The 25,840-nt window shown below is 41.9% G+C and overlaps 2 protein-coding genes across 4 annotated transcripts in view; one reads left to right on the plus strand and one right to left on the minus strand.

Annotated features, from left to right (window-relative positions):
• The first annotated feature begins 3,304 nt into the window (after nucleotides 1-3,304).
• Nucleotides 3,305-6,037, plus strand: GONST3 (golgi nucleotide sugar transporter 3). Its single transcript, XM_086526646.1, has 2 exons — nucleotides 3,305-3,579; nucleotides 4,693-6,037. The coding sequence occupies exon 2, from the start codon at nucleotides 4,707-4,709 to the stop codon at nucleotides 5,784-5,786; it is 1,080 nt and encodes a 359-aa protein (XP_086382772.1). The 5' UTR covers nucleotides 3,305-3,579; nucleotides 4,693-4,706; the 3' UTR covers nucleotides 5,787-6,037.
• A 16,503-nt stretch (nucleotides 6,038-22,540) lies between these two features.
• The window catches only part of HST (ARM repeat superfamily protein), a 164,872-nt gene continuing 161,572 nt past the window's right edge, over nucleotides 22,541-25,840 (minus strand). The window contains exons 20-22 of one of the 3 annotated variants that reach the window (XM_086526648.1): nucleotides 23,399-23,693; nucleotides 23,134-23,317; nucleotides 22,541-23,000 (exon numbers count right to left, since the gene is read on the minus strand). In XM_086526648.1, coding sequence (XP_086382774.1) covers nucleotides 22,924-23,000; nucleotides 23,134-23,317; nucleotides 23,399-23,693 — 556 coding nt within the window. In that variant the 3' untranslated portion in view covers nucleotides 22,541-22,923. Of the gene's footprint in view, nucleotides 23,001-23,112; nucleotides 23,318-23,398; nucleotides 23,694-25,840 lie in introns of all 3 variants that reach the window. The other 2 variants (XM_086526647.1, XM_086526649.1) reach the window with 2 other exon arrangements.

Consider the following 25,840-nt stretch of genomic DNA (forward strand, 5'->3'; position numbering starts at 1 on the left):
CTTCGTCCAACATTATGTTGAGTGATTTCAAATCTCAGTGATATATGGGTGGTGACACACTAAAATGCAGGTATGCCAACACCTTTGCGACATCGCATGCTATGTTTAACCTTGTCTCCCACTACAGTTTGCCTGCCTTAGGGTTCTCCCCAGGTAAGTGCTCCTCTAATGTTCCATTGCTTACATAGTCATATACAAGCATGAGATTTCTGTCCTGAAGGCAGAACACTTCCAGGTGCACCATGTTTGGGTGCTTTAGTTGAGAGAGTATGCACACCTCATTATAGAAGTGTTGAAGTCATTGATGATGCTGATGATTCAGCCTCTTCACAACTAGCACCCTTCCATTGCAAAAATTTGGCCTTGTACACCATTCCATAGCCACCATCTCCTATGAGCTAAGAATCAGAAAAGGCTGTTGTGGCATGCTCTAGCTCTTTGTATGAGAAGAGAGTAAGTGGAAGGGGAGCTATATAGCCATTGTAGCCAGCACATGCGCCCGTTAGTTCCATTCCTGCCAAATTTGAAACTTTGGAAGCAACTGCAAAATCACAGAATTCGCACTCTACAGCGTCATGTGCAAGCACCTCAGCAAACAATGCTCTGCCCTCAATGTCGTTTGCATCAGAACATCTGCAGGACACTGTTGGAAAAACATTGATGGCAGGTCGCGAGTGTATCACACCTGCTACTACTCACGACACCATCGCTTTGAGCCAAAACCAAATAGAGCCTTGCATGGCACGCACCACACACAGAATGTGCTTGGAAAGCCTCAATCATACGTTGATAGCAAGGCAGCCACTGTTGGGGTACATGCGTTTGTGCCTTGCCTGACCGCCCAAGCGATGGGCATTCGCCCACTGACACTACCTTATTCTTGTACATATGCCAAGAATAAGGGGCTCCTCACTTAGAGTTTGACTCTATCCACACACACACTATCTACTCTCTCCTTCTCCCATTCCGCATGCACATTGCACCACGCATGCACGCACACACGCACTCTTCAACTAGTATCAGAGCTTCGATTTTGTGCGGGTGTATTGCGATGGTTGAGTCGACACATCCATTTGTGACAGCTAGTCCTGATGATGCAGAGTATGCACATAGCGATGAGGTGGCTGGGATAGTCAGGATTGTGCAGATTTTGTTAGTGTTTGGGCATCTCATGTACGACCTGTTAGTGTCGAGGCCCGACATATCAATTGCAGTGGGAGCATTTGCAGTAGGGATTGTCAGTCGTGCGATGAATGACATTAGCATGATGCATAGTGGAGTTTTGCAGACCATACAAAGTAATCTGTGAGATTTACACGCAGGCTCTACCTTGGGTATGCACACTCGCCTACCACTAGAGCCGATATGGATGCAAGTAGATCGATTGAGCGAGCCAGTGGGCCTAGGTTGAGAGAGTCTCTCACCTGTTTTCTTGTACATACTAGTACCCACTTATTGGCACATTCTCCTTTAAGTGGGAGGTTGTTGGGATACAGGCGTCTGTGCCTTGCATCGTCGCCCAGGCAATGGGCGTCCACCCATTGACACCACATATACCAAGAGTAAGGAGCTCCTTACTTAGAGGTTGACTCCACCCACACACACTGTCTACTCTCTCTCCTTCTCCCCTTCCGTATGCACACCGCACCACGCACGCACGCATCCGTGCACACGCACAGTTCAGCCACAATGTCCTCCATCTTCTCTATCTATGCCTCTTCCTTGCCTATAGCTGCACCTGTCGCTTCTTTTTGTCCCCTCTCATGAGACCCTAGGCCACCCCACTAGCAGTTATAGCGGCCGCCTTCTTGCAACATGCATTAATGGAGCCGGCGGCCTTCAACCCTACTCCCAACTCCGAGCCCCTCCTTACACGCGCTAGGCAACCTAGCAAAAGGGAAACGATGTTAACCATACAAAACCTAAACTTCAGAGCTAACATCCCACATGGCACCAATCCAAGCAACGTCCATCTATGGCTCAAAATTTGCACGTTTTCTCCACCACACCCCTATGGCCTTCTAGAGGCCAAAAAATTATTGAATCAATGCTTCACATCATGGATCGAACTTTAATAAGTACACTCGTTAATCCTTTGTTCTACAAAGACTTTTTCAGCATTCCAAAAAAATGAAAGAAACTTCAAAAAATAGCATTTGAAAGGACAAGATTTTTTTCCCTTCAAAACTTTTATAGCTCACTTGAAGGACACATGTCTAACAATTAGAATTAAATGACTTCACCTATATAAGTACTAAGGCTTTTAGCATGCCAAAAATCTCCACCAAAATTATCTATTTTGTCAGGTGCATTTAAACCGGTACATTTATCATATATAGAGTAAAAGATCATTTGACGGTCCATTACCAAAAGGCTTCTCATTTTTTACAATGTTACTCTTCGGTTATACATTTTCAATCTTTTTACCTTTTACTTTTGCATTTCAAATTGAAAGTTTTGTAAAGTTTTCTTTGAAGTCAACCAATGTGTGACAAACAGATGCCCTCTCTTACGCCCTCTCTTACAGTGTTCACAGAAAACCGGCCTTTAGTGTATTTTTAAAGGACAAAAATTGAAAATTCTCGGTTAGTTTTGAGGGCCGCCTTGAAAGAAACCGGTTAAATTTTGATGCAAAAACCCAAAAAAACCGGCTAAATTTCTCTAAAAACCGGTTAATTTCAAATCTCTCCTTTTTTCCATTGGTTCCTAAAAAAGTTTTTGGTAAACACTGCTTTCCTATTTCTTTTCCTTTGAAAATTGAAAAATACTAGTACGGCCGGCCGCCTTCGATGGCCCCTCTCTCTCCCCCTCTCTCCCTTTTTATTGTGTGCAAAAGGGTTTGTTTTTGTTTTGGACTTTAGCTTTCAGGTCGTAGATTGCGATACGTGTAAAAGGCTCTCCCTTCCGCCATATTATGTTTAGCAGATAGTAGATTAGACTTTAGGTTTCAGGTCGGAGATTGCGACACGTGTAAAGGGCTCCCCCTTCCGTCATATTATGTTACTAGTACGGCCGACCGTATTCGGCGGCCTCTCTCTCTCTCTCCCTCTTTATCGTGTGTAAAGGGGTTTGTTTTTGTTTTGGACTTTAGCCTTCAAGTCGTAGATTGCAACACGTGTAAAGGGCTCCCCCTTCCGCCATATTATGTTTAGTAGATAGTAGATGAGAAAGTTATGTTAGAAAGAGGTCAGATTTCTACGGCCCCACTTCCATATTTAGACACAGACATAGATTAAGACACGTTTCACTGAAGTGTTAAAAGGACGAATGGGGCCTGGGCCCATAGGACCTATGGGACGTGAGGAAGTTTTCAAAGTTTCAAGACTGAAGCTTCATCTTTCCAAATTCCTGGAATCAAACTATAGAATCTAGGTTCCCACAGCAGTGAGAATGCTGTAATGGCGCGAACTCTCGTAAATCGACGCTGGCTTCTGTAGTAGATCTGTGATCAACTCGACTGCTGCTGTTCTTCCAAGCGCCCAACTCAAGTTGCGTCAACCATTGAGTGCCTCTACTGCCGGGCAGTCTCAGTACCAGAATTCAAGCATAACATCGCAGCCCGACGGGGTTGAGTCTCAGGTTCTCTCTCTCTCTCTCTCTCTCTCTCTCTCTCTCTCTCTGATTTACCTCAGATCCTTTGCAAGCTTTGGTTTCTTTCCCTGCATTCTCTCTCAGCGGTGAAGAATTTGCTTGTAATGGGCTCTGTCCAGCCCTAATGTTGGTGACAGCCGTTTTCCAAACTCCGAAAGTAGCAGAGATAGAGCTCATTCTCCGCACAATTATTAGTCCGTGTGTTTTTTTGGAACTGTATGTTGCACACATGTATTCTCCACCGCTTGACAGTATCTTATCTGGACGTGAAGTGTGTGTCAAGGCAATGCTTGCAAGGGGCTTTGTATCAGCACATGGCACTTAAAGTATTCAACAGGCCATTATTCTGCAAAGGCTGATGAAGCTAATGTTGCTCAAGATGTTTGGGTTTGTGTATTTAGTTGCACATATGATCCTTTATTACATTCTAAGTGTATGACATTGATGCTTTGACAGTGGTGATTCCAAGCACATAATGTCATGTAAGAAGCCTTTTGTGTCTTTGCAAGATGAACGTAAGGGGGGGCATGCTGGTTGTGCACATAATGCTTCTTATTCTATCATTGAGTCTGGGAACATAGAACTTACGGCTGCAAATGGAGGTCTTTTGACTCTCAAGAATGCATTGTATGTTTCTTGTGATGTCCAGTAGACTATGCAATGGCTTGTATCACATGGATATTTTTGAGAAACATCCCTCAGATGCTTTGCTTGTTCGTACTCCTTCTATGGTTGAAACAGAGTTACTTGCAGTTTTGACAGAAATAATGTTCCTCTTGTTTTGCCTATGACACTAAATGATGAAAAATCCCCCCCCCCCCCCCCCTTGGATCAGAGAAGAATGTATATGTTAGGAGACCTGAGAGACTTTTTGTTGAAAACCAAGAAATAGTCTTGGTCATTCATCGTATATGTAGGCAATTTTTGTGATCACGGCTATCGGCTTTATACATTTATCTAGAGACTGTGCCCTTGAGATCTTAAGTTTAATAGATTTGTGTGCGTGCGTGTAGAGAGAGAGAGAGAGAGAGAGAGAGAGAGAGAGAGAGAAGAGAGAGAGAGAGAGAGAGAGAGAGAGAGAGAGGTTTTTTTACCTTACAGGTGCTGCACAGGAGATGCCAGAGCCAGATGCTGGAACAAATGACGAATTGTTTGTGTCTAGAAATGAGTCCAACACTAAGGAATGGCACTTGATGGATAAAATGAAACTATGGCTTAGCGAGGCCTCAGTGGTTGGCATTGCACTTGGCTATTGTCTTGCAGCCTCATTATTGTCAATAATCAATAAATGGGCGATCATGAAGTTCCCATTTCCAGGATTGCTGACTGCTCTTCAATACTTTGTGAGTGCTTTTGGAGTCTTTGCTCTTGGAAAGCTTGGCCTCCTTAAACATGACAAGCTGGACCCCAAAGTCATGCTTAAGTTCCTCCCAGCTGCTTTTTGTTTCTATCTTTCGATCTTCACAAATAGTGAACTCCTTCTACATGCAAATGTCGACACATTCATTGTTTTCCGGTCAGCTGTCCCCATTTTTGTTGCCATTGGGGAGACATTCTACCTAAAGCAACCACTGCCTGCAGGCAAAACATGGTTCTCTTTGGGAATCATATTTGCTGGGGCCTTGATCTATGTTTTCACGGATCGGGAGTTTGCGCTTGATGCATACTCCTGGGCTTTTGCTTATTTGGCAAGCATGTCTATTGATTTTGTTTATATCAAACATATTGTGATGACTATAGGACTGGACACTTGGGGTCTCGTTCTATACAACAACCTGGAGGCTCTCTTGCTCTTTCCTTTGGAGCTTTTGATAATGGGGGAAGGCATGCAGTTGTCCAAGGAAACATCAAAGCAGTCAATAGATTGGCTCTCTTTTGATGTGTGGCTTCCAGTGGGCTTATCTTGTGTGTTTGGGTTAGCGATCTCCTTCTTTGGTTTCTCGTGCCGCAGAGGCATTTCTGCGACGGGATTTACGGTTCTTGGAGTGGTCAATAAGCTTCTCACAGTTATAATCAACCTTTTAGTCTGGGACAATCATGCATCTTTAATCGGAACCTTGGGATTGTTGACTTGCATAGGTGGGGGCATTCTGTACCAGCAGTCAACCACCAAGCCTAAACCTTCACCACCACCGGCTCCTGCAGAAATTGAAGTTGAAGGGCAACCCCTTTTGAAGAAGCCCAATGATAGTTAGACCAGCCACTAGTGACAAGGAACAGAGCATAGTAAAAATGCTAAAACGTCTTCCCTGCAGTGACTGCAAAGCTAAAATTTACAGAAGGCTTTTTGTCTGGCTTGCTTACACATCCTTATGTATCTTTTCATAACAGATATCCTAGGATGGGAGGAATGTGCAATTTTCAAAAACAATGGAAATGTAGGTGTCTTAATCGTTACCGTGAACTCTTTCTTACTTGCTTGAAATTGAAGGAAGCCTGTAAATTACTGCCGTCTGCTGATGATTTTTGTAGTTGATGCCAATGGCCTGCTGCATGGTCAACGCTTCGCTTTTCACATATTGATTCCATAATAGCGACTACATTTTTGCTGGAATTTACAAGGCAGGGATTATTGTAGGATGGATGTTTTTCAAGTGGCTCTCTAATTAAAAGCGATACCTGCTTGGAAAGCTTAGAATGTTCAAAGTAATGTTGAATTTGGTTAGCAGGAGAGATTTTGAACAACAGCAGGCTGAGTGCCAAGTTCCTTGATTGGTGAATCTCAAAATGCAAGATCATGTTGCAGATTGTCATGAGATATTTGCTTATGACCTTAAGACTTTTTTCATGGAAGCTACCTTGGTTGTTCCCAGTGGCTGGCAACACTTTCATGTGACAGCTGGTTTTGTTTCCATGTATCTACCATCAGCTTTGGGACAACTGCCCAGTGAAAGAAGGATGGTTTTTTGTGGGGTTTAGGGTTTAGGTTTGAAAATGATATTTTTTTAGGGTTTAGGGCTCAGTGTTAAGGTTTGAAAATGTTATTGTTTGCAAGCCGATGCATGCCGCCTTGTGGCAGCAAGTTCCTATATCCCTGCATGTAGCAGCGTGGAAGCCTTTGTTGCAAAGGCCGACCATTCGTGAAGAGTAGTGGAAGCAGATATCTTAAAACTCCACAAGAAACTGGTCTTCATGTTTCTTTTTTTGGCTTTCACAATGGTTTTTTTTAATTACTATGGCCTCTAAATTTGTGAGTACTCACTAAGATGGTGGAAGGGGATAGAAAAACTTGGGAAGACTACTTACTAGGGGTGCTGTGGACATATTGGACAGCTTACAAGACCTCAGTGGGCACAGCACCTGTCTATGGACTTAACGCAGTTACTGCCTGGTGAAAAAGGATTGGGGCTTCAGTGTATTCCCTTTGAGGAACAAGCGGCCAAGATCATCCGCACCCATCGCTCATAGTCAATTATCTTTATGCAGAAATAATAAAAGAGAGTCAACTGCATAGAGCCATATGTACACTACACCGATGCTTTGGATGTCAGCCTCTTCCCCAGCAGCCACACAAGGCCATAGCCATGCTAAACAGTAAATAGTCATTGCTGCCTCCTCCCTGTGGCCTCGGAACAAAATATATGATACCTCATATGGAAAGCCACTATTGCTTACTTGCCATCCATGTCAGAGACCTTGCGTTGAATCTTGAACCAAAGGTTGCGCACCCTCCTTGCATAAGGCACAGTCCAAATATCATCATCAAGTTACAACAATGCAGCTCTCTGCTTGTCCATTGGATGGGTTAAATTAAGTCTTTCTATAAGTCATCATCACTAACAGTGTGGAGACTGGGACTTGAGTTGTCGCATTGTTGATCGGTGGATGGATAGATTTTCTTGTGGAAGGAACACACTATCTTTGGCAGAGTAGAGGCAAACAGCTCACTAAAATGAGGTCTTGTGATGTACCCCATCGCAGCTAGGTAAGTTTATAGAAAGGGTGAAGCATTTTGTCCCCAAGGACTTCACTTGCTAGTTTGTCTAAATACATCAACCAGACAATGCTTCGTTCTTGTCAAGGGCAAGAACCAGGAAACACATCACCATGACCTACTGACTAACGATTAAAAAGTTCATGGCACCATGTGGTCCTTGGTGCCAAAACTGTTAACGATCTGAGTAATAGAGAGTGATTTGAGGGTTTCAGCGGCTTGCGAAAGGCAAAAAGTTCCTTTCTAGAGCAAGCCTCAGCTACACATCAATAGCTGTTAATAGTGTGAGTTGTGGGAACTGCCATGACAAACACCCATTTGTGTGCCATTTGTATGTGTTGTTAAGTGGACATGTTTTGAGTGAACACCCTTGTATGTGTTGTGTTCCACTTTATTTTGAAGTGGCCTTTCATGTTTTTGTTTTCCCGATTAGAACAGCAATAAGTTTTGTAGAAGAAGGATTTGTGTGGTGGTAATCAACCTCACAAGCTTTAGGAGCTAAAAGTTTAACTATTTGGAGAAGACTCGGTTTTCCACATTTAGCATTCATTATCTACAATGTGTTTGATAACAAATCACAAGTTTCTCATTGTAGTGATCCGAAGAGTATTGATCAAGAATGCTAAATTTCTTTTAGATCCTTCTTATTATTGCTTTGCTAGTACAGCTTGCTCAAAGTAATTGTTGTCCTCATTACAAGTTGGAACAATGAATGAGCCCGTATCCATTTATACAACAATGAAAGGAATTTTTGTCTTCACTTGTTCTTTGTCTAGAACCTTCAAGGTAATTTGTTACATGTATCGGAGCTAGTTAACAGAGTATCCCCTACCAAAGGTAAACAAAGAGTTTGAAGGATTGTAGGGAAGGGAGATGAGGGGTTTTGGCCATGTACCATTATAAAGCAAGATTGCAATGGGCAAAAAAGAGAGTTTCTTTGAATCCAAGGGGAAGAATTTTTGTCTATGGGTTCTTGAGGGTTGATAAAGCATGGATTATGATATTTTAGGAAGCTTGAAATATGAAAAGAAGCGAATGACAATATGTATATAATATACAAAGAAGATTAGAGGAAAAATGATTATTTAGTAACGGTATTTTGACCAGAAGTCTAGGCACAAGTGTCAGAAGAGAGAATCATGCCAATGAGAGAGAGAGGGATAATATGAGTGCTAAAGCCTAAGTGCACGTGTAACTTAAAACAAGAAAGCTAATCCAAGTGGGAGCAATATTAGATGCACTAGGTCAATCACCTAGTCTCCTTTTAGACCATGCTTGGGTGCTTTGGAGTGCTCTCTAGGCTTTTCCACTCATTCAATTCTAATTTTTAAGTACATTGTAGTGCACCCACCTCAATTGCAAATTAGAATCTATCCTTAATCTCTTGATTGTTTGTCACCATCAAGAACTTTTTTGTCAATGGTGATAGACAACAATTTTTTTTCTCTTTGGTCAAGAGTCCATTTTAAGTGCCATCACTTGTACGGGACATGTCAGCCCCTCAAATACCTGATCGTTGTTTTGGAATAGCATCAAAGCTGCACGAGAGTCTGAGACCAATTTGTCAATTAGAAAGATGCGAAATTGATTAGTTAATTTTAATAATGTGAGGGCAAAGACACTTTCATACTTTTGCTCTTCTCATCTACAATGACAAACACTTAATGATTACAAAAGGCATACAAATACAATGTGTCATATGGAAATTTACAATGAGGAATATGGGTAAGCCTTGTCAAGTTAGCATTCCTTGAGGGATGTATGTTGGAATGTTGGTGAAGTCATCTTCCATTGGGATACAAGCATGTCCCCACACTGTTGCACCTTTGTTTATTGCCATGTTTGAACCTTGTGCTTCCATCTTCGGACCTAGAAGCTCATAATCTTGCACCAAAATCTAGATAGAAATAGGGGACTTTAGGTTTATGGAGAATGTATGGGGAAAGAGAAGATGGGAGGTAAAAGGGAGAATACTTGCACAAATCTCATTCAATGGAAAGGAAGGAATACAATATGTGAGAATGTTAGTATGGTAAATCATGGCTAAACACGAACACATAACTATGTCAAGTGCAAAGAATAGCAATTAGAGTTATAGAAAATTATTTCAATATTGAATGAATATGACATACAATAGTGCTACAAGTATTGTGTAGAAAAACTCTCTACGAATATCCTATGTTTGAGCTTTCCACCGTTGAATCTTGCAGCACCCCAAATGATATCTTAACATAGCATCTCGCCAAGAGGCATGTATGTACTCAGGTTCTTCCTAAAATAATAAGAATACAAACCTATGGACATATACATGTAGTAAATGGGGATACATGTGCATGCATATGGAAATTATGTTGAAAACTTGAAAAGTAATGGAATTGGCGATGGTTATAATTAAGAAGACCTATATGTTAGCCAAAAATAGAGATGATTTCATGACCTTTAGGTACAATGGTTGACATGGACATGGACCGACAAAATACAAAAAAGGAAGTGTGGAGATGGAGAAAAAGACAGTGATACGAAAGAAGATTGAGGTTTGGACCTCAACACATAGAGATGTGGATAGAGATGGAGAAATGGAAAAAGAGATAGAGATGAAATACATAAAGGATTGAACTGCACTTGAACATATGTAATGAGCACAAAGGCCTACAAAAAGGGAGATTCTAGGCTAGTTATGGCAATCAGAGAGAGGAAATAATTTTTTCCTAGTAAAATTAGTTTAGGGATGCCAATAGACAAAGTGTATAGAGACAAAAGAGATACAAAAGGAACTCAAATTCAGGAGGGGTGAGGGGAATATCAGCAAGCTACATTCACCAAAAGGAGAGCGATAATTAGGGCATGCTTGAGTGTGATGGGATGTACACTATGTTAAAAAAGTAGTGCTAAGATAGCTAGAAGGGAATCCTCTTTTTGGGTGCTGAATTTAGTAATTAGATCTACTTTTTATTTCACATGTTTAAGAAGATGAGTTTCATTTTTGGGCATAGCAAACCTTTTTACAAGATTGATTAAACCTTGATTAACATATACCCCATTCCACTACCATTAAAAGGCCCCCCAAAGGCGATTCAAACTTTATTATGAGCAATCTGAAGAACAAGTGATGTCTTGAAGTAGCCCTCTTAACACTTTCTAACAATTGAATGCGACGAATTTCAAATAGACTAATTGTCCCTCAATAAGGTAAAGACCACATATCTTTCAAATAAAATCATATTGCACATTATGATGATTTAAAAAATATAGGCATGAGATGATTGGGAAACAATGGCCACCCTCTTAGGCCATTCATATTTTGGGTGAACAAGTACCAAAATAAAGAAAAATCAAACTTGCTAAGTGACGCAAGTCCTCTCAATGGTTTTTTCTTTAATATCATAATACATGATAAGCTACCTCCTTAATATTGCAAAGGAAGCTAAGAATCAGACCGATATTCACTGTGGCGAAGGCCACGGAGGAAATTTTATTGAGGGTTTGTCCAAGGTTGCGATAATTGTAATGTCACCATAATAGATTGCTATTATTGTAATGAATCCAACCATGTAATCAATGATTGACCGCTTGCCAAGCAGCAATTGCAAGTCAATTTTAGTAACCACCCCTAATGAAAATAATCCCCCTATTGGAGTCATTCCAATGTCAATCGTAGAGCTTGATGATATAGACCTTCTTTACCAATATTCGTTGTGACTAGAAGTTAAGCATCAGCCACAGGTTTTCTCATGCTATCCACTACCAGTAAGACTGGTCAGCAAGTTGCAGTTAAGTGGATCGAGTAGCGTACAGTTAGGAAGCGAGATGGTTAAAGTGGCATAAATTGCAAGAGGAACCATAGAGCCAACAAAAAAAAAGAAAACAACGGCAATTGGAGGAAGAGATCATGAGTAGTTTGGGTTGAACTTTTAGCCAAAGAAAAAGATTTTCTGAGAGAGATAATTTTCATATCAATTGCCAAGATCCCGTTTCATTGAGTGAATTATACCAGAAAAATTGAATGGTGGTCAGAAGTTGACTTTTAAAAGAAAATCCATGTTTTTAGAAAAGAGGGAAATCTTGTCATAAAATCTGATATCTAACCAACCCAAATGATTTTCTCATATTAAACTGATCATTTAATGTGAGATAATAAACGGGAACAAGGGTTATAATATAGACATGTGCTTATAGATATATCTCAACACGGGGCCAATGGTAAAGGGGTCCAAATGAGAGATGGTCTGTCAAAGAGAAAGGCTAGCTAATGGAGCTTAAAAGACCTTACGGTTAGCTTCATTAAATAGCTCCAATGGTTAGTGTTAAAAGTCCTTTGACCTTATGCAAGCTAGGACTGAGCTTGAGGTGGGAACCCGACCTAAACTTGAGGTGCTTGTCGTGCTTGCTAGCTAAGGTGCTTGAGGTGCTTGTCGTGCTTGATGACTAAGGTGCTTGAGGTGCTTGTCATGCTTGACGAGGAAGGTGCTTGAGAAGCTTCCCATGCATGGGGGGTGAGGAACTATTTTTTTCTCCTATGGAATGTTTCTTCTTCCTCTTCCCTACCCTCATTCCCCGCTAGCTCTCTCCACCTTCGAAGGTGTTTGAGGCCTTGCGACCAAGGCTTGGGATAGTTAATGCTTTCTACAAAGTTTATGTTATGCTCGCAATGCATGAAGCTTTCTATCTTCATTGCATCATCTAGGTCACAAGGAACACAAAGATTGTATTGTACCAAGTCTCTCGTCATGGGAGAAACTATAATACAAATGCCTATTGGAGAGGGGACGGGCTCCGCATAAATCCGGTCCTCAACGGTTGTCACGTTCTCTAAACTCTCTCTCTATTGCAAAAGTATTGTTCATGCCAAGTTAACTAAGTACCATGTTTATGTTGCTACCATCAATTAAGTTCACCCACTATGCTCACAAAGTAATCTCACTTTATCTAATTTCCTAATTCCGCTACTCTCAAAGTTCATAGGCCATTTCCATTACAAAGATTTACACAAAATTAGCCTAACTTTTAGTCAAAAAAATCGAGCGCTTAGTTTGTCTTGGGCATCACTTCAGCTTGCAAAATTTGCATATATAAGGAGCAATAGAGCTCATATTCAGGAGTAGGTAGATACACAAAACTCAGTGAGACTCTACATATCTATTATACGGAGATGGGTCAAGCTCTTCATCATCATCCCCATAACAAACTCTCTCTTTTTCACAGAAAGAAGAACAATCTCTCTCTACTCTCTATACTATATTCTCTTCTCTTTTCATGTGAACGCGATCTCCATCAACTTCCTGGTGGATACCTCTATGTAACTCTCATCACCACTCTCTTACGGAAAAGCAAGAGGCCTTCTGACCATCAAGAATCATTTCTTGATCACCGTAAGAAACTGTAAACTCCATAGCTATCATTTGTTTCTCTTATAGAAAGATTGCACTCTCTGTTGGTGCTTTTCAGTGCACATAGGCGTGCATGGACTTATGGAAGTGTACGATGTCGATTCATAATGTTTAGCATGTTTATGATCATGTAGATACATAAAAAGCATTCTTTAGTTTCACGTTATGTATACAATAGGAACATTGCTTTGGGTGTATCTCCCAAACCATTATAAATCTGGCAAAACCCTTTGAACTAGAGATTACCCATATCATTTGAGCGTCTTTACCTTTATGTGTCGTGTGAAATTCCACTTGAGTGAAGAGTTATGTTCAAAATACAGCTTGCTGCCTTTTGCACTACGTTAAATTTTTGGAATTTGTGCTCCTTGGAAAGCCACTATATACATTCATCAGATGTGAAAACCCACTTAACCGAATCAAGACCTTTATTAAGCATGCTAATAAAGTAATTCAGATTGTTGTTATCACTTTATGACTGTTAGTTATTAATTGATTTTAGTACGGGAATACATATATGTGCAGGGCTACTACCAAGGAGGGTACCATATAGAGTCGTAGATTTGATGTGAGGTTCATATACAATTGATGATTTATGAGTTCATTTCACTTGTTTGATATCTATAAAATTATGTACTAATGTATAGTTATCCAATCTGAATTGTATGGGCAATTTCACATAAAACGATTTTCTTTTCGCATCACGGTTGTTAACATGAGTCTCAAAAGGTTAGGTGGTGATATTATATAATGTATGAAACCTCAAAGGATAGATGTGGATGTCTCATGTGCATGTGTATACTACTTTTTATCCTTCTAGATCAAAACTAGCTCTATATGGATGAAGGGTGATGTGCGGTTGGTTTGCATCATTTGCATATAATTGAAATGTTTTAAATTGGTGATTTAGGATTATGTTTAGTTGTTGGTCGACCACTCTTTTGTATGCATAAAAAATTAATCTTTTAAGGGCAATATGTTGGCTTAGTTATCAATAGCAAGTACAATTTAAGCTTCAAGTGCGGGAGCTGATTTCAGTGATAAATATGGTTTATAATCAAGGACTCAAATTCCCTTATGATTATGGTTATGTTTTTTTTGGTTGTGATAGCCAGTGTGCCTCTTGGATTTTTTTTTTGGTTACGGTTGTGTTGCTCAAATGATGCCGATTATTTTAGAACCATGCTATGTGCTAAAGTGGTTTGCAGTATGGTTGTGCAAGGATGGAGAGCTCACCCATGTAATGAGAATTGGATTAGGGTGTCTGGATTGAATTTGAATCATGAAGTGGTTTTGATGAATTATGTCAGACGTGTAAGGGTGGAGACCTTGTACAGCCTGATTGCCTTGGAAAAAGTTATTTGTGCATATGCAAGATACTATGATATAGTTGGACTCATATGTTATGTTTTTCAATTACAATGTCGATACAAAATTAGACCATCTATATCACATAGTTTTAGATGAAAGGGTTGATGACCAGATCCTTTTTCTGTTAAGTTCATATTGGATGAAACATATTGTCTGAAAGAAAGCCTTCGCTCCCATGGGGGGTATGGCCATGTGGGATAGAGTGTTTGTTGCGGATGATGCAAGATATCATTATGAACAATCATCTCTCAAACTATGTCCACTATGGCTACAAATGTAAGTGCCCAGATTGCTATTACATACATCATGGAAGGGGTAACTAAGATGCTAACCCTTTGTGTGAGGCTCGTGGTGTTACGCTTGGTAATAATAGTGCTCTAGCATACCCCAAATCTAGTATTACCCTTGGTGGCATACCCTCTAATGCACCTGTCTTTGGCTACTCTCGCCATGGTGAAACAGCATCTGGTGGTTGTGAAGTTAATCCAAGGTATACAAATGTGTGTGACTCCTGATCTATTGGATGTATAAAAAATTATAACCTTGGCCTTTCCAAGGTCCACCATGAGTCCTCTCTATTTGCAAACATAATCTAAAGCACATAGACGGAGCGGGAGTCCCTCTCGTGATTTAGATCTCATATTTCATCGATGTAGAGGCCGAATAGAGTCAATGAGAGTGGGTACCCTTACTTCACATCAATAGTGCTAGCAATGGGTTCCAAGGTGCCTCCTTGCAACGTACACAATTTGCGAATTTCTCATATAGTGAGATCCCACAAACCATCTTTGGCGATACACCGAGAACCTGTACGCACTTGAAGAGTAGTGTGTCGAAGGCTTTGCAAAAATCTAGAAGGTAGTAATGTAGTTCCCTTCTGCATTTTCACCTAATCAATTAATGAACAGAGAGTAAATATATGGATGATGGTAGAGAAAAGCTAGCATGTCCTGGGGGTCATCGACAAGGGCTCTTTGCAACCCTGCCTCCAAGACTGCTCCCTAGTGCTCGGCCAATATGTGGCCAATCATGATGGTCCTCATGATTGCAATCGTTGTTGGGTTCAAGCCCTTATTGGTCAGCCCGTGAGAACAAGTCTCAAGGCATGCAGGTATAGACCATTAGTTAGTTGAATTTGCATGTGGAAAAGGTGAGGTAGACATCACCTTCCAAAGGCTATGTAAAGGCTTCCTTTAATAAAAAAGAAGAGTAGCATGTGATTTTTCTCTGCAGACTGTGTCGAGTTCCTCTCTCTCTCTCTCTCTCTCTCTCTCTCTCTCTCTCTCTCTCTCTCTCTCTCTCTCTCTCTCTCTCTCTCTCTCTCTCTCTCTCTCTCTCTCTCTCTCTCTCTCTCTCTCTCTCTCTCTCTCTCTCTCTCTCTCTCTCTGCACCACCATGGCTTCATAGCACGAGTTCACAACAACTGGTATCAGAGCCCTATTGGGCCTCGGCGCTCGACAAGCAAACCTCGACAAAGCCCTCGCGGGTACAGCCGCTTAACAGCAAGAACAAAGCACAGTCGACTTGCAGAAAACTGGACAAGCCCGGCATCAACGAGGTTGCCCTGGCCTTGTGATGAGTTTTCGTCACACTTTTGCCTGCTAAAAGTGCCTACAGCGTCTGCTTTGAAGCAATCCACTATCACGCTGTTCTTTTGCTGCAGCAATCGATAGAGTTTATTTTTTTTTCTTTTGTTAATCTCTTCACACACAAGGCATGCCCGCCCATTATTGGCCATCTATGGAAGAAGTACTTCCCACCTTCGAAGCCGGCTTGGTGGAACATTAAGGCATTGGACCACCAAATCTTGGAGGCAAGAGGCACAAAGCTATTGCTGAAAGAAAATTAGCCAAGTTTACGAAAACATCGGTCTACTTTGATTTTCAGCAAACGGGCATTTACACCTTCGCAAAATCTTTCTGCTACAAGTCAAATCTGACCGAGCTCTTCACCTTTTATTTTAAGACTTCAACATGGCGTCGAAAGTTGACACATACAACGGGACCGGTTTCCACACTTGGCAGATCAAAGTTAAAGGCTATTTGATGCGAAAAAACTTATGGAACGTGGTCAAGCCTCTCGCAACCGACGAATCTGGCACATCCGCTGCAGTTACAAGGGCATTACCTGCTGAGCTACAAAGGAAAGACGAACAAGCTTTTGGTATCATTCTAACCTCCTTAGAAGACGATTTTATTCATTATTTGGACGATGTGGATTCTTCAAGTGCTGCCTGGATAGAGTTAGAGAAGCTTTTCGGTGCCAAAGCTAAGTATTCAAAAATGATTTTGAAAATGGAATTATATTCCATCCGCATGCGTGAAGATGAAAACATTGCAGCTTTAGCCAATAGACTGAAGAGTATTAGAACTCAACTTGTTTATGTTGAAGCTTCAGTACCAGAAGATCTCATAGCCATTTTGTTAAAAAGTTTGACCGACAAATTTCATCAAATTGTTACTGTTTTAAAAGAAAAAGATCCGCTACCCTCCTTGGATGGTATCATCAATTCATTGCAGGAAGAAGAACGCAGGGTACCTAGTACCAATTCTACTATTATTCCCAGTGCATATACAGTTTTGAATGTCGTATCCCCCACCAGTTCTTCTGATACTTCCAGTGCATATGCAGTCACTAAATGTGCTGCTACAGCAGCTTCATCTCGACCATTCAATGGAACCAAATCTTGTGCCATTTGTGGGCGCAACAATCATCAGACGAAAGACTGTTTCAAGAAGAATCCTTGTGTTCAATGTGGTAAAACAAATCATCTGTCAAATAAGTGCTTTCAAAAGGGTAAAACTCAAATTCATGTGGTTGAGGGAGACACTGAATCTCCAATATATTCTGTTGATGAGGAAATTTATTAGATCAACTCTTTTCATGTTGTTTAGTAAAAATAAATTGTACGGGTTATAGACACTGCCACAAAGATAAGTGGTAAGACCTCCCATTTTTTATCAGTTCTCAGCCCATTTTTGTTGCACTCTCATGAGGTTACTGGGTACACCTTAAACCCAAGGTTTGGCAGTGAATCAAAAACTCCATTTTTGGTAGCTAATTTTTGACCTACACCCTATCTGTTCAAGGGGGGGTTACTGATCTAGCACCAGGTTATGGATACACCAGAAATCCTTGGTTGTGAGAAAACCTAAAACTCACGGTTGACAAGTACACCAAAAACTCGAGGTATCATGAGACGGCCTGTCTAGTTCGGGCTTGAGGGGGGGATTGTTGGGTTCAAGCCCTTATTGGTCAGCCCGTGAGAACAAGTCTCAAGGCATGCAGGTATAGACCATTAGTTAGTTGAGTTTGCATGTGGAAAAGGTGAGGTAGACATCACCTTCCAAAGGCTATGTAAAGGCTTCCTTTAATAAAAAAGAAGAGTAGCGTGTGATTTTTCTCTGCATACTGTGTCGAGTTTCTCTCTCTCTCTCTCTCTCTCTCTCTCTCTCTCTCTCTCTCTCTCTCTCTCTCGTCCCTCTTCTTGCTCTGCACCACCATATCTTCATAGCACGAGTTCCAAAAATCGTTGCCCAAGTCAAAATCATGTTAACTAATGCTTTGTTGAAGAGCAAGGCAATTGAAGGATTGTGTATATGAATGCTTACTCTATATATGTGTGTGATATGAAGGAATGGCCATGTTACATTCAGCGAGGCGAAGAATCTGTTGCCTCTGGAATTCATGGTTGTCTAGGTACCTGATAGAGTATGTGCATAGTAATGCATTCTCTATGGGTCCTCCTGGCCTACATCTATTGAGTGACTAAATTCATTGGGTCCATGACTAAATCGAACTCATGAGTAGATGGCACAATTCTAGCTGTTGGGTGCTCTCAAACTCTCAACTTTTTGTGAGTTAAGGGTCCTCATCTATTTGCAAGCCTCTTGCTCAGTGATCTCAACTAATGTACCTTGAATATGGAATTGTCTGTATAGCTCTCTGTACTTGCTATCATACCATCTGCTTCGGGGCATAGTTCTAAAGCATGAAGTGTTGCATGAGTATGTAGATGAGAGTGAGAAATGAAATGTTATATAAATGACCTATGAGACCAGAAAGTTACAATGTGGTGGATGCGATACAAAGTCTGAGCAACACAAATAAGAATACTATGAAATCCTAAGCTGCTAGATGTGAACTAAGTAGCTAGCTGGGTTAGGTAAATCACAAGAGATCCAACATCGATCGCTGGCGGATCTCATCGATCTCCTCCATGGTCAGTAGTCTAACCCGGCGTCGTGCATGTCGAGCCAAACTGATCTGAATCCTCTGATGTAGCCTCTGTTGATATTGTGTAGTCCTCCGCAGTCATGGGCGTCTGGATCTCCCCAGCTCAGTCCATCAGTGTGCCTCTGGTGCGAGGTGAATGTGGGCTCTGTTGTGGTAGTAGCTCCTCAGGGTGTCTAGTGTCTCCTCTAAAGAAGTCTGTGATCTATTTCTGAGACTGGCTAGCCTCTCCTCTCATCAAGCTCTCTCTGTGTCTGCACAGCTCGAGCAAAAACAAACCCAAGCATCTCTGCTCTTCGTACCCCATGACTCTAAAGAGTGGTCCAAAGCCCTCTCTGAACAAGCAGTGGAAGTAGCCTCCTATCATAGTAGACTGGGCTGTGGCATGTGTAGTGCAACTCTTCTCTCAGGCTCTATGTGACACAAGGCGGATGTCTTGGCCTCTGGTGGTACTCCACTATATCTCCCATTCTCGATCCGTAGCTAGTGTGAAGATGTGCGTATCTGACAAGTGGGTATCCATGTATCTAGGCCTTGTCACAAAACTGTCCTCCGTAAGCGGGAGAAGATGCTCTTTGTAGAAGGCCATCTTCGTGCCCAGCTCTTGTATCGGCTGTATCCATGTCCTCCTAGTGTCTAGCTGGTCAGGTCCTGGCGGATGAGCCTAGTGATCTCAGATTGTGTAAGAGTCAGAGAGGGTGCATCCATTGAGTACTGGAAGGGGAGCAATATTTCTATGCTGAACCCATGCGCCTGAAACCATGATGTCATTTCCCCATACCAGCATGATTTATCTCCCTACATGGCTAACTATAGAGAGGACTCAAGTGCAAGGCGGGCATATCTGTCCCTGGGAAGTTCCCACATGCAGTGTATGAGGAGACTTATTTGGTGAGCACCTCAACCACTAGTGGGGGTAGCTAGCTCTGCTCGGATAATGTCACGTGGTACTGAAGCCTTGGCTCTAATGAGCCGCAAGATCATAGATACCAGAGGCTTCTCCATGTCCCCCCATCCATCAATGCGACCGGACCTCCCATGATGATCCAATGAAGGTCCACATATCTCAGCTCCATACAGCAATGCAAAAGCCACCAGAGTGTCAAAGAACGAGGGCTTCATCCAAGGCCCCTAAAATTGAACTTGTGAACACATCCTCTCCAATCTGCCCAGTGCTGCATTGGCTCTGGTTAGTGTAGTCTCTGCTGCTCTCCTCAATGAAAATGCAGGTCCACTAAAGACCACTCCTAGGTAAGTGTAAGCATATGTATACTCCACTGTCTCCTGGCGTATGTGAATGCAGGTGCTGACCTCTCGATCCACTGTGGAGTGGTATTAAATGGCATAACCTTGGTTTCACCAAGGTTGACAAACAAACCACTTTCATGGGCAAATCTATGCAAAGCATCCAAGTGACTTTGCATACCCTCCGGAGAGTCAAAGATCAACACAATATCATCAGCATATAACAATAGTGGAATCCATGTCCCTGCCAGCTGTGCACCTCTATCACCATCTTTCTCAATATAGTCAGAAACCTCATCCACATACTCTGAGGTGCGTAAATGCCCCACTACCTACCTCTATAACACCATGATCCCCCAAATGAGCTCTATGGTACTCCCATCTCCTGTAGTCTGCACATACCCTCACACATGGCACTGTTGAACATAATTGCTAGAAGCTCTGCTAGTAGATCTCTGGCATGCATAAAATACTCAGCCACTAAGCCATCATGATCATATGCTCTCCCGGTCCTCATCCTATCAATGGTCTTCTTCACCATCTTAGGGTTGAAAAAAGCACATGTGTGTGGCAATGAATCGAGGGGGTCAGGAAGGGGCGGCTATCCAAGAAGTGTGCACAAAGATGATGTGTACTGCCCTAGGCCTTTGTAGAGGTAATGGCAAGGAGGGAGAGTGCTCATGAAAAGGCCGTCATGCCTCGCGTGGGTCCCAACTCAAGAATAGCTGTTATAGATCTGCTCTAGTCGAGCCAAAAAAGCCCTCTTCTTCTACCGACTAGGCGTCGAAAGGCAATCTGTGACTGTCTATGAGTGATGTCCCCTAAAAGCACCTCCCTCTGAAGTCTGACTCTAGTCTCGCGACATTCCTCATCATACCAGCTGTTCTAGGACATGGTCCCAGAATAGCGTCTTTGCTCAGGCTGGGTGTGTGGGTATGCCTTTGCTGCTACATCATGTAATGTCTGTGTCAATATAGCAGTAAGCTCTTCTAAAGGTCGCCCTGGCTCCTCAGTGCACAGGCGCCTGTAAATCCCATCTATGTATACAGAGTCGTCAAATCATATGGATGTGAGGATCCTGTGGGTATCCTGTGTGTATAGATGAGTATCCATGTATCCTGGTCTGATCACAAAACCATCCTCCGTGAGTTGGAGAAGATGCTCTCTATAGAAAGTCATCTTCGTACCTAGCTCATGTGTAGGTTGTATCCATGTCCTCTTTGTATCCTCTCTCTCTCTCTCTGACAGTCGGCATTGCAAGGAGATAGATCATGTTGGTATGCAGAGATGGCATCAAGAGAGAGAGAGAGAGAGAGAGAGAGAGAGAGAGAGAGAGAGGGAGAGAGAGAGAGAAATGAAATGTTATATTAACGTCTTCAAAAGGCCATAGTGACCTATGAGACCAGAAAGTTACAAGGTGGTGGATTTGATACAAAGTCAGAGAGAGAGTAGCCGGTGAACAAACCATTTTCTTTGTGCAGCCAACAAAATGCATGAGCAATGTTAAAAGTATGCAATGCTGATGCTAAGTCTTGAATCTTGTAAATGGTCACAACAATAAGAATCTAGAATTCTGCATGAAATGGCCAAGCACTCTTATCAAATTTAGAATTGAAGATGTCCCAAAAACTTACGTACAACCATATGCCAAACGTCAAGGCTTATTTCTGCTCAAGAAACTTAAGTCCAGGACAAAAATGTCAAATCCTAAGAATATTGAACTCACCATCAAGTTAGGAGGCAATGAGCAAATGCTCTTAATTTGCAATCAATGAGTGAAATAAACTGAAAGAATTGATAGACTTGACATAAGCCTACAAGAGCATATGCATGCACATACATGAGCTACCTGCACTCCAATGTGGAACTCACAAAACCTTGTTAGAATTCCCTTCAATGTCATAATAATCAAAATTGAATGCACGGTCTTCTTGCGCAAACTCAATCTAATCTTAAGATAATCAACTATAAAGCAAGTATTGTGCCAAAGCCGAAACTAAGTCGCACAATTTTCCAGATACAACACACATCGTTTGTTAGTAACAATCGGCACTTGAGCCTACCTTCTTGCTTCTCGTGCTTAAATTTCCCTCGTACGAAGTGCTGTCACCATTCCGTTTGATCCCCTTCTACTGCAGGGAAAAATATAGGACGAGAAGTACCAAATCTGAATGACAAATCGCCACTATGAAGGGCGTGCACTAGCAATCGTTACCCAGTGCATATTTGCTTAAAAAAGCTCAAAATATGGAAGTAATAAGCATCAACATGTTATTGCATATCCCATCCGATACGGAAGTAATAAACATCACCATGTTTTTGCACATCTGATCATCCAGTACACAATGCTTCCAATGTTGGGACCTTCACTTTCCCAATGCTTACCTTTTGCTCTCCTTTAAAGTCACACCCTCATTCCACCACTCCAGAGAGAGAGAACTGATCGCAAGTTCTAGAGAGCAAAAGAGCTTAGACTCTAAAAGAGAAAAGTAGACCCAATTTCGAGAGAGAAGAACAGAGAGAGGAAATTCTGCCAGAAGTGACAATATCAGTTCCCTGTTTCTGGAGAGACAACTCTGTTCTAGAGAAAGAAACACTAAATTCAAATTTTGAGAGAAAATCAGCTTTGGCTAAAACTAGGAGATTAGCACGGACTACCTTTCTAATCAAAGGGAGTCTGTGACTGAGAGAGGGATGCAATGCTCAGTTGCGTCTCTGACCTCGACGCAGAAACTCTAGCCCTAAAATCCATCACACTTGGAGTTCAGATCACACAAAGTTCTTTCAGCCAAATGGTATTTTTTTCCAAAAATTTCTTCTCCAAATTACAAAAAGGATCCGTTCAATGAGATGTTTGAGTATAACCTTGAAAAGGGGTGCTTGGAGAGACTCTCATGACATCGTTCAGGTAGGTAATTATCTATACAAGATTTCATCAAATCAGGTATTGGGAGACAGTGAACCCAGCAAAGAAAAATATTTTTCGCGTGAAGGACTCAAAACTCTGGATATACTGGGAACCGACTTGAGGCAGAGAAACACTGGGGAAGGATACTGTAAGGAGGAACACACATTGAGTGTGTATAGTATGCAACATGTGAAAAAGGCTTAAAGCGCAAACTATGCCTCCTGTCAAAATCCACCAAGACCTTGGTGCTGTTCTCACATAAATGCTGCAAGTCCAATATTCCCTGTTTCCTCGCTCTCAATAGCAGCTACCTGTGTTGGTCTTGGACGATCTGAACAAAGGTTCTGTTAGAGTTAGAGAAGCATATTTGGGTATTTTAAATGCTGGAAGAAAGTCAACAAAAAAAACACTGCAAGTGATGCCTAAGTAAGCTGATGTTCTACAGGATTTTTTAAGTGGCGTACTCGCCACGTTTGTGATTGAGCTCCGAGTCTTTGCTGCTGTCAAAGCCTTCAGATTACCGACTCCAGCCTGCATTAGAAGACTCTTTATATATTGTCTGTGCTCTTTGGCACTTGACGTTGTTGTCAATGCATTTTCAAAAGCTAACAGAACCTCTCCCGTTATAGCTGGTGATGACTGCAGAATCTGCATATTGCACATTCATTGAGGAATGAGATTGGCAAAAGAAACAAATGGAAAGCTTACAACAAACAAAAAATATCGCACCTGGCGTGGGGCTGCATGCTGCTGTGCCATCAGCAAATAAATCATCCTGAAGAGATTGATCAACTCTGCTTGTGCTGATGAATTTGAGTCCATGGTAAGCGCCTCAATAATTGCAGTGAACAGGTCAGTTGCCACAAAGTTCTGAAGATCCACATTGCCAGAAATGGCAGCTACTATTACAGTGGTTCCGCAAAAAATCAAGGCTTTATGTACTGCTTCAGAATCAGACCACTTTAACGCTTGAATGCACAATGATAGAGAAGCTTTGGCAATACTATGGTGCCGTATCACGAGGCTGCATGAAATGAAGAAACAACACTGAGCTCTTTGGTTCAATACAAGTTGCTGCTTCTGCAGCAATAATGTTGTAATCCTCCCGACTAATATTTAATACTAATGTATGCTCCGCTCCCAATACATGCACGCACGCACACACACCCTTCTTTTCTAGGTGAGAACAAATCCGTATTGATTACATTGAGGTAGAAGATAACCCTTAACAGGGTGGAGCCATATAAGAAGGCAAAAAACAATCAGAGAAGACCTCAAACTGCTGCAGTGAAAATTCTCCCACATATGACAGTCACGAAGAAACTCAAGGAGCTAAGTATAAAAGTAAGGGTAGGGCAAAACGGGTACCACAGCAAAAAGCCTGTTGAAAATGATTGCACGTATTATGAATAGTCTAAAGCACCTAGAACTACACCCAAGTGAGAAAATAGGCATACTCTACAAGTGCTGGCTCCATTGGCCAAAAATCTAAAAAAATCTTCCAAAACAGAGGTAAACAATATTGCAGCTGTTGTGGAACTTGGTGAAGAAAATCCTGAGCATGAGAGCAACCACGACATGTGAGTTACAATCTCATCATGTTAGCGGCAACACCAACTGGCACAAACTACTGACATGTCAAGCCACTCAAGACCGGTAGGTTAGGGCTTCACAAGCCTAACCCTAGCTGACTTTGCAGATCCCGACCGAGGGGCCTAAACCCTAGAAGCAGTAGCAGAAGCAGAAGTTCCTACCAACTTACAGATCCTCGTTGAGTGGGCCAAACATTAAAGGTTTACCAATTTATGGGACCCCATCCGATTGGGCCTATAATAAAATAAAGCAGGACCCACACGTGCACACAGAGACTATTGCATAGCTGCTGACGATGTGGCAGGACAGTACGGATCATCCGGGATCTATGCTGACAGGCTGCTGATGTGGCACTCGGAATCTACGCTAACAGGCTGCTGGCGTGGCAGGTGTACAGAGGCCCTGATTTTACTCTGACAGCGCCTCTTTTTAGATCAGATGCTTTTGGACTCCATACTTTTCACGTAAACCGCTTTTAGAGAACCAAGAGCCTTTAAATATGTCCCAAGGGCTCATTCTCTGGCAGGCTCCCATGTGGAGATGTAGAGCACAGAGTACCGACGTTGTACTGAGTTGAAGCAATATAAAGAAATACCAGAAGGGGCGCCAGGTTTTGGGGCTAATGCTCCCTTGGGGTGAAACTACGCCACTCCCTGTCTTGTGTGCCATGCATCTCTTTCAGTTCAGTTGTTTTGAAGTGTCTAAAGTCTGTTCAGTTTATTCTTTTCCGTTGGCACATGGTGCCCCTCCCATTTCAGTGGTATCAGAGCTGCAGTCGTGTGCTTTTCTAAAAGCATACCGGTCCTTCCAAGAGCAAAGAGAGCAAGATGGCGCTTCCAGATTTCACAAGAAATTTTTTTCGTTTTTTGGGAGAGAAAGATCCTAGGAAAGCTTTATAGTTTCTGCAGCAGTTTGACAACATCTATGCCATGGGGAACTACTTGAAAGAATCAAAGATCTTTCGAGCCACGGCTTTTCTCAGAGAGAATGCCATGCAGTGGTGGATGTCTATAGCTACCAAGCTGCACACTCCAAGGACTTGGAAAGCTTTCAAGAAAAATTTTGCCCGAAGCTACACTTTGGAGTGTAGCTTTTGGCAGAGTGGGGTATCCTGAAATGCTTGCCACGGAATCCCTAGGAGATTACAAGTTGAAATTTCTTGTCATCTATCAACAATCTCTCTCCTCGAACTGGAGGCCCAGTGTGATTGCTATGTCATTGGACTGCCATCACCGCTACAGGAACACTGTCTATCGAAGCCAATTTCGACCATTCAAGAGCTTATGGTCCATGCTGCGGTTTGCTACTACCTTATGGAAGGAATCTAACCCTAGCTTTGGTGCAGGTTTTAGGATGGAAAGCCAGTCGTCTTTTCGAGCTCGATTGACAAAGATACACCGAGAATGCTTTTTTGAGTTTGATTTAGGCACTTTTTGAACGTTGTTTAAGAATCTGTTTGAAAAATTGTTTAAGAATACTGTTTGGAATTTGTTTAAAATGGATGTTATCTATTATGAACCTGTTTTGGTGCCAATTATTTGATTTTGGTTTCAACGATTTGTGATTTACTCCCGGAAG

This window comes from Adiantum capillus-veneris, chromosome 13, assembly GCF_014529385.1.
Source record: "Adiantum capillus-veneris isolate H3 chromosome 13, ASM1452938v2, whole genome shotgun sequence".
NCBI classification, from domain to species: domain Eukaryota; kingdom Viridiplantae; phylum Streptophyta; class Polypodiopsida; order Polypodiales; family Pteridaceae; genus Adiantum; species Adiantum capillus-veneris.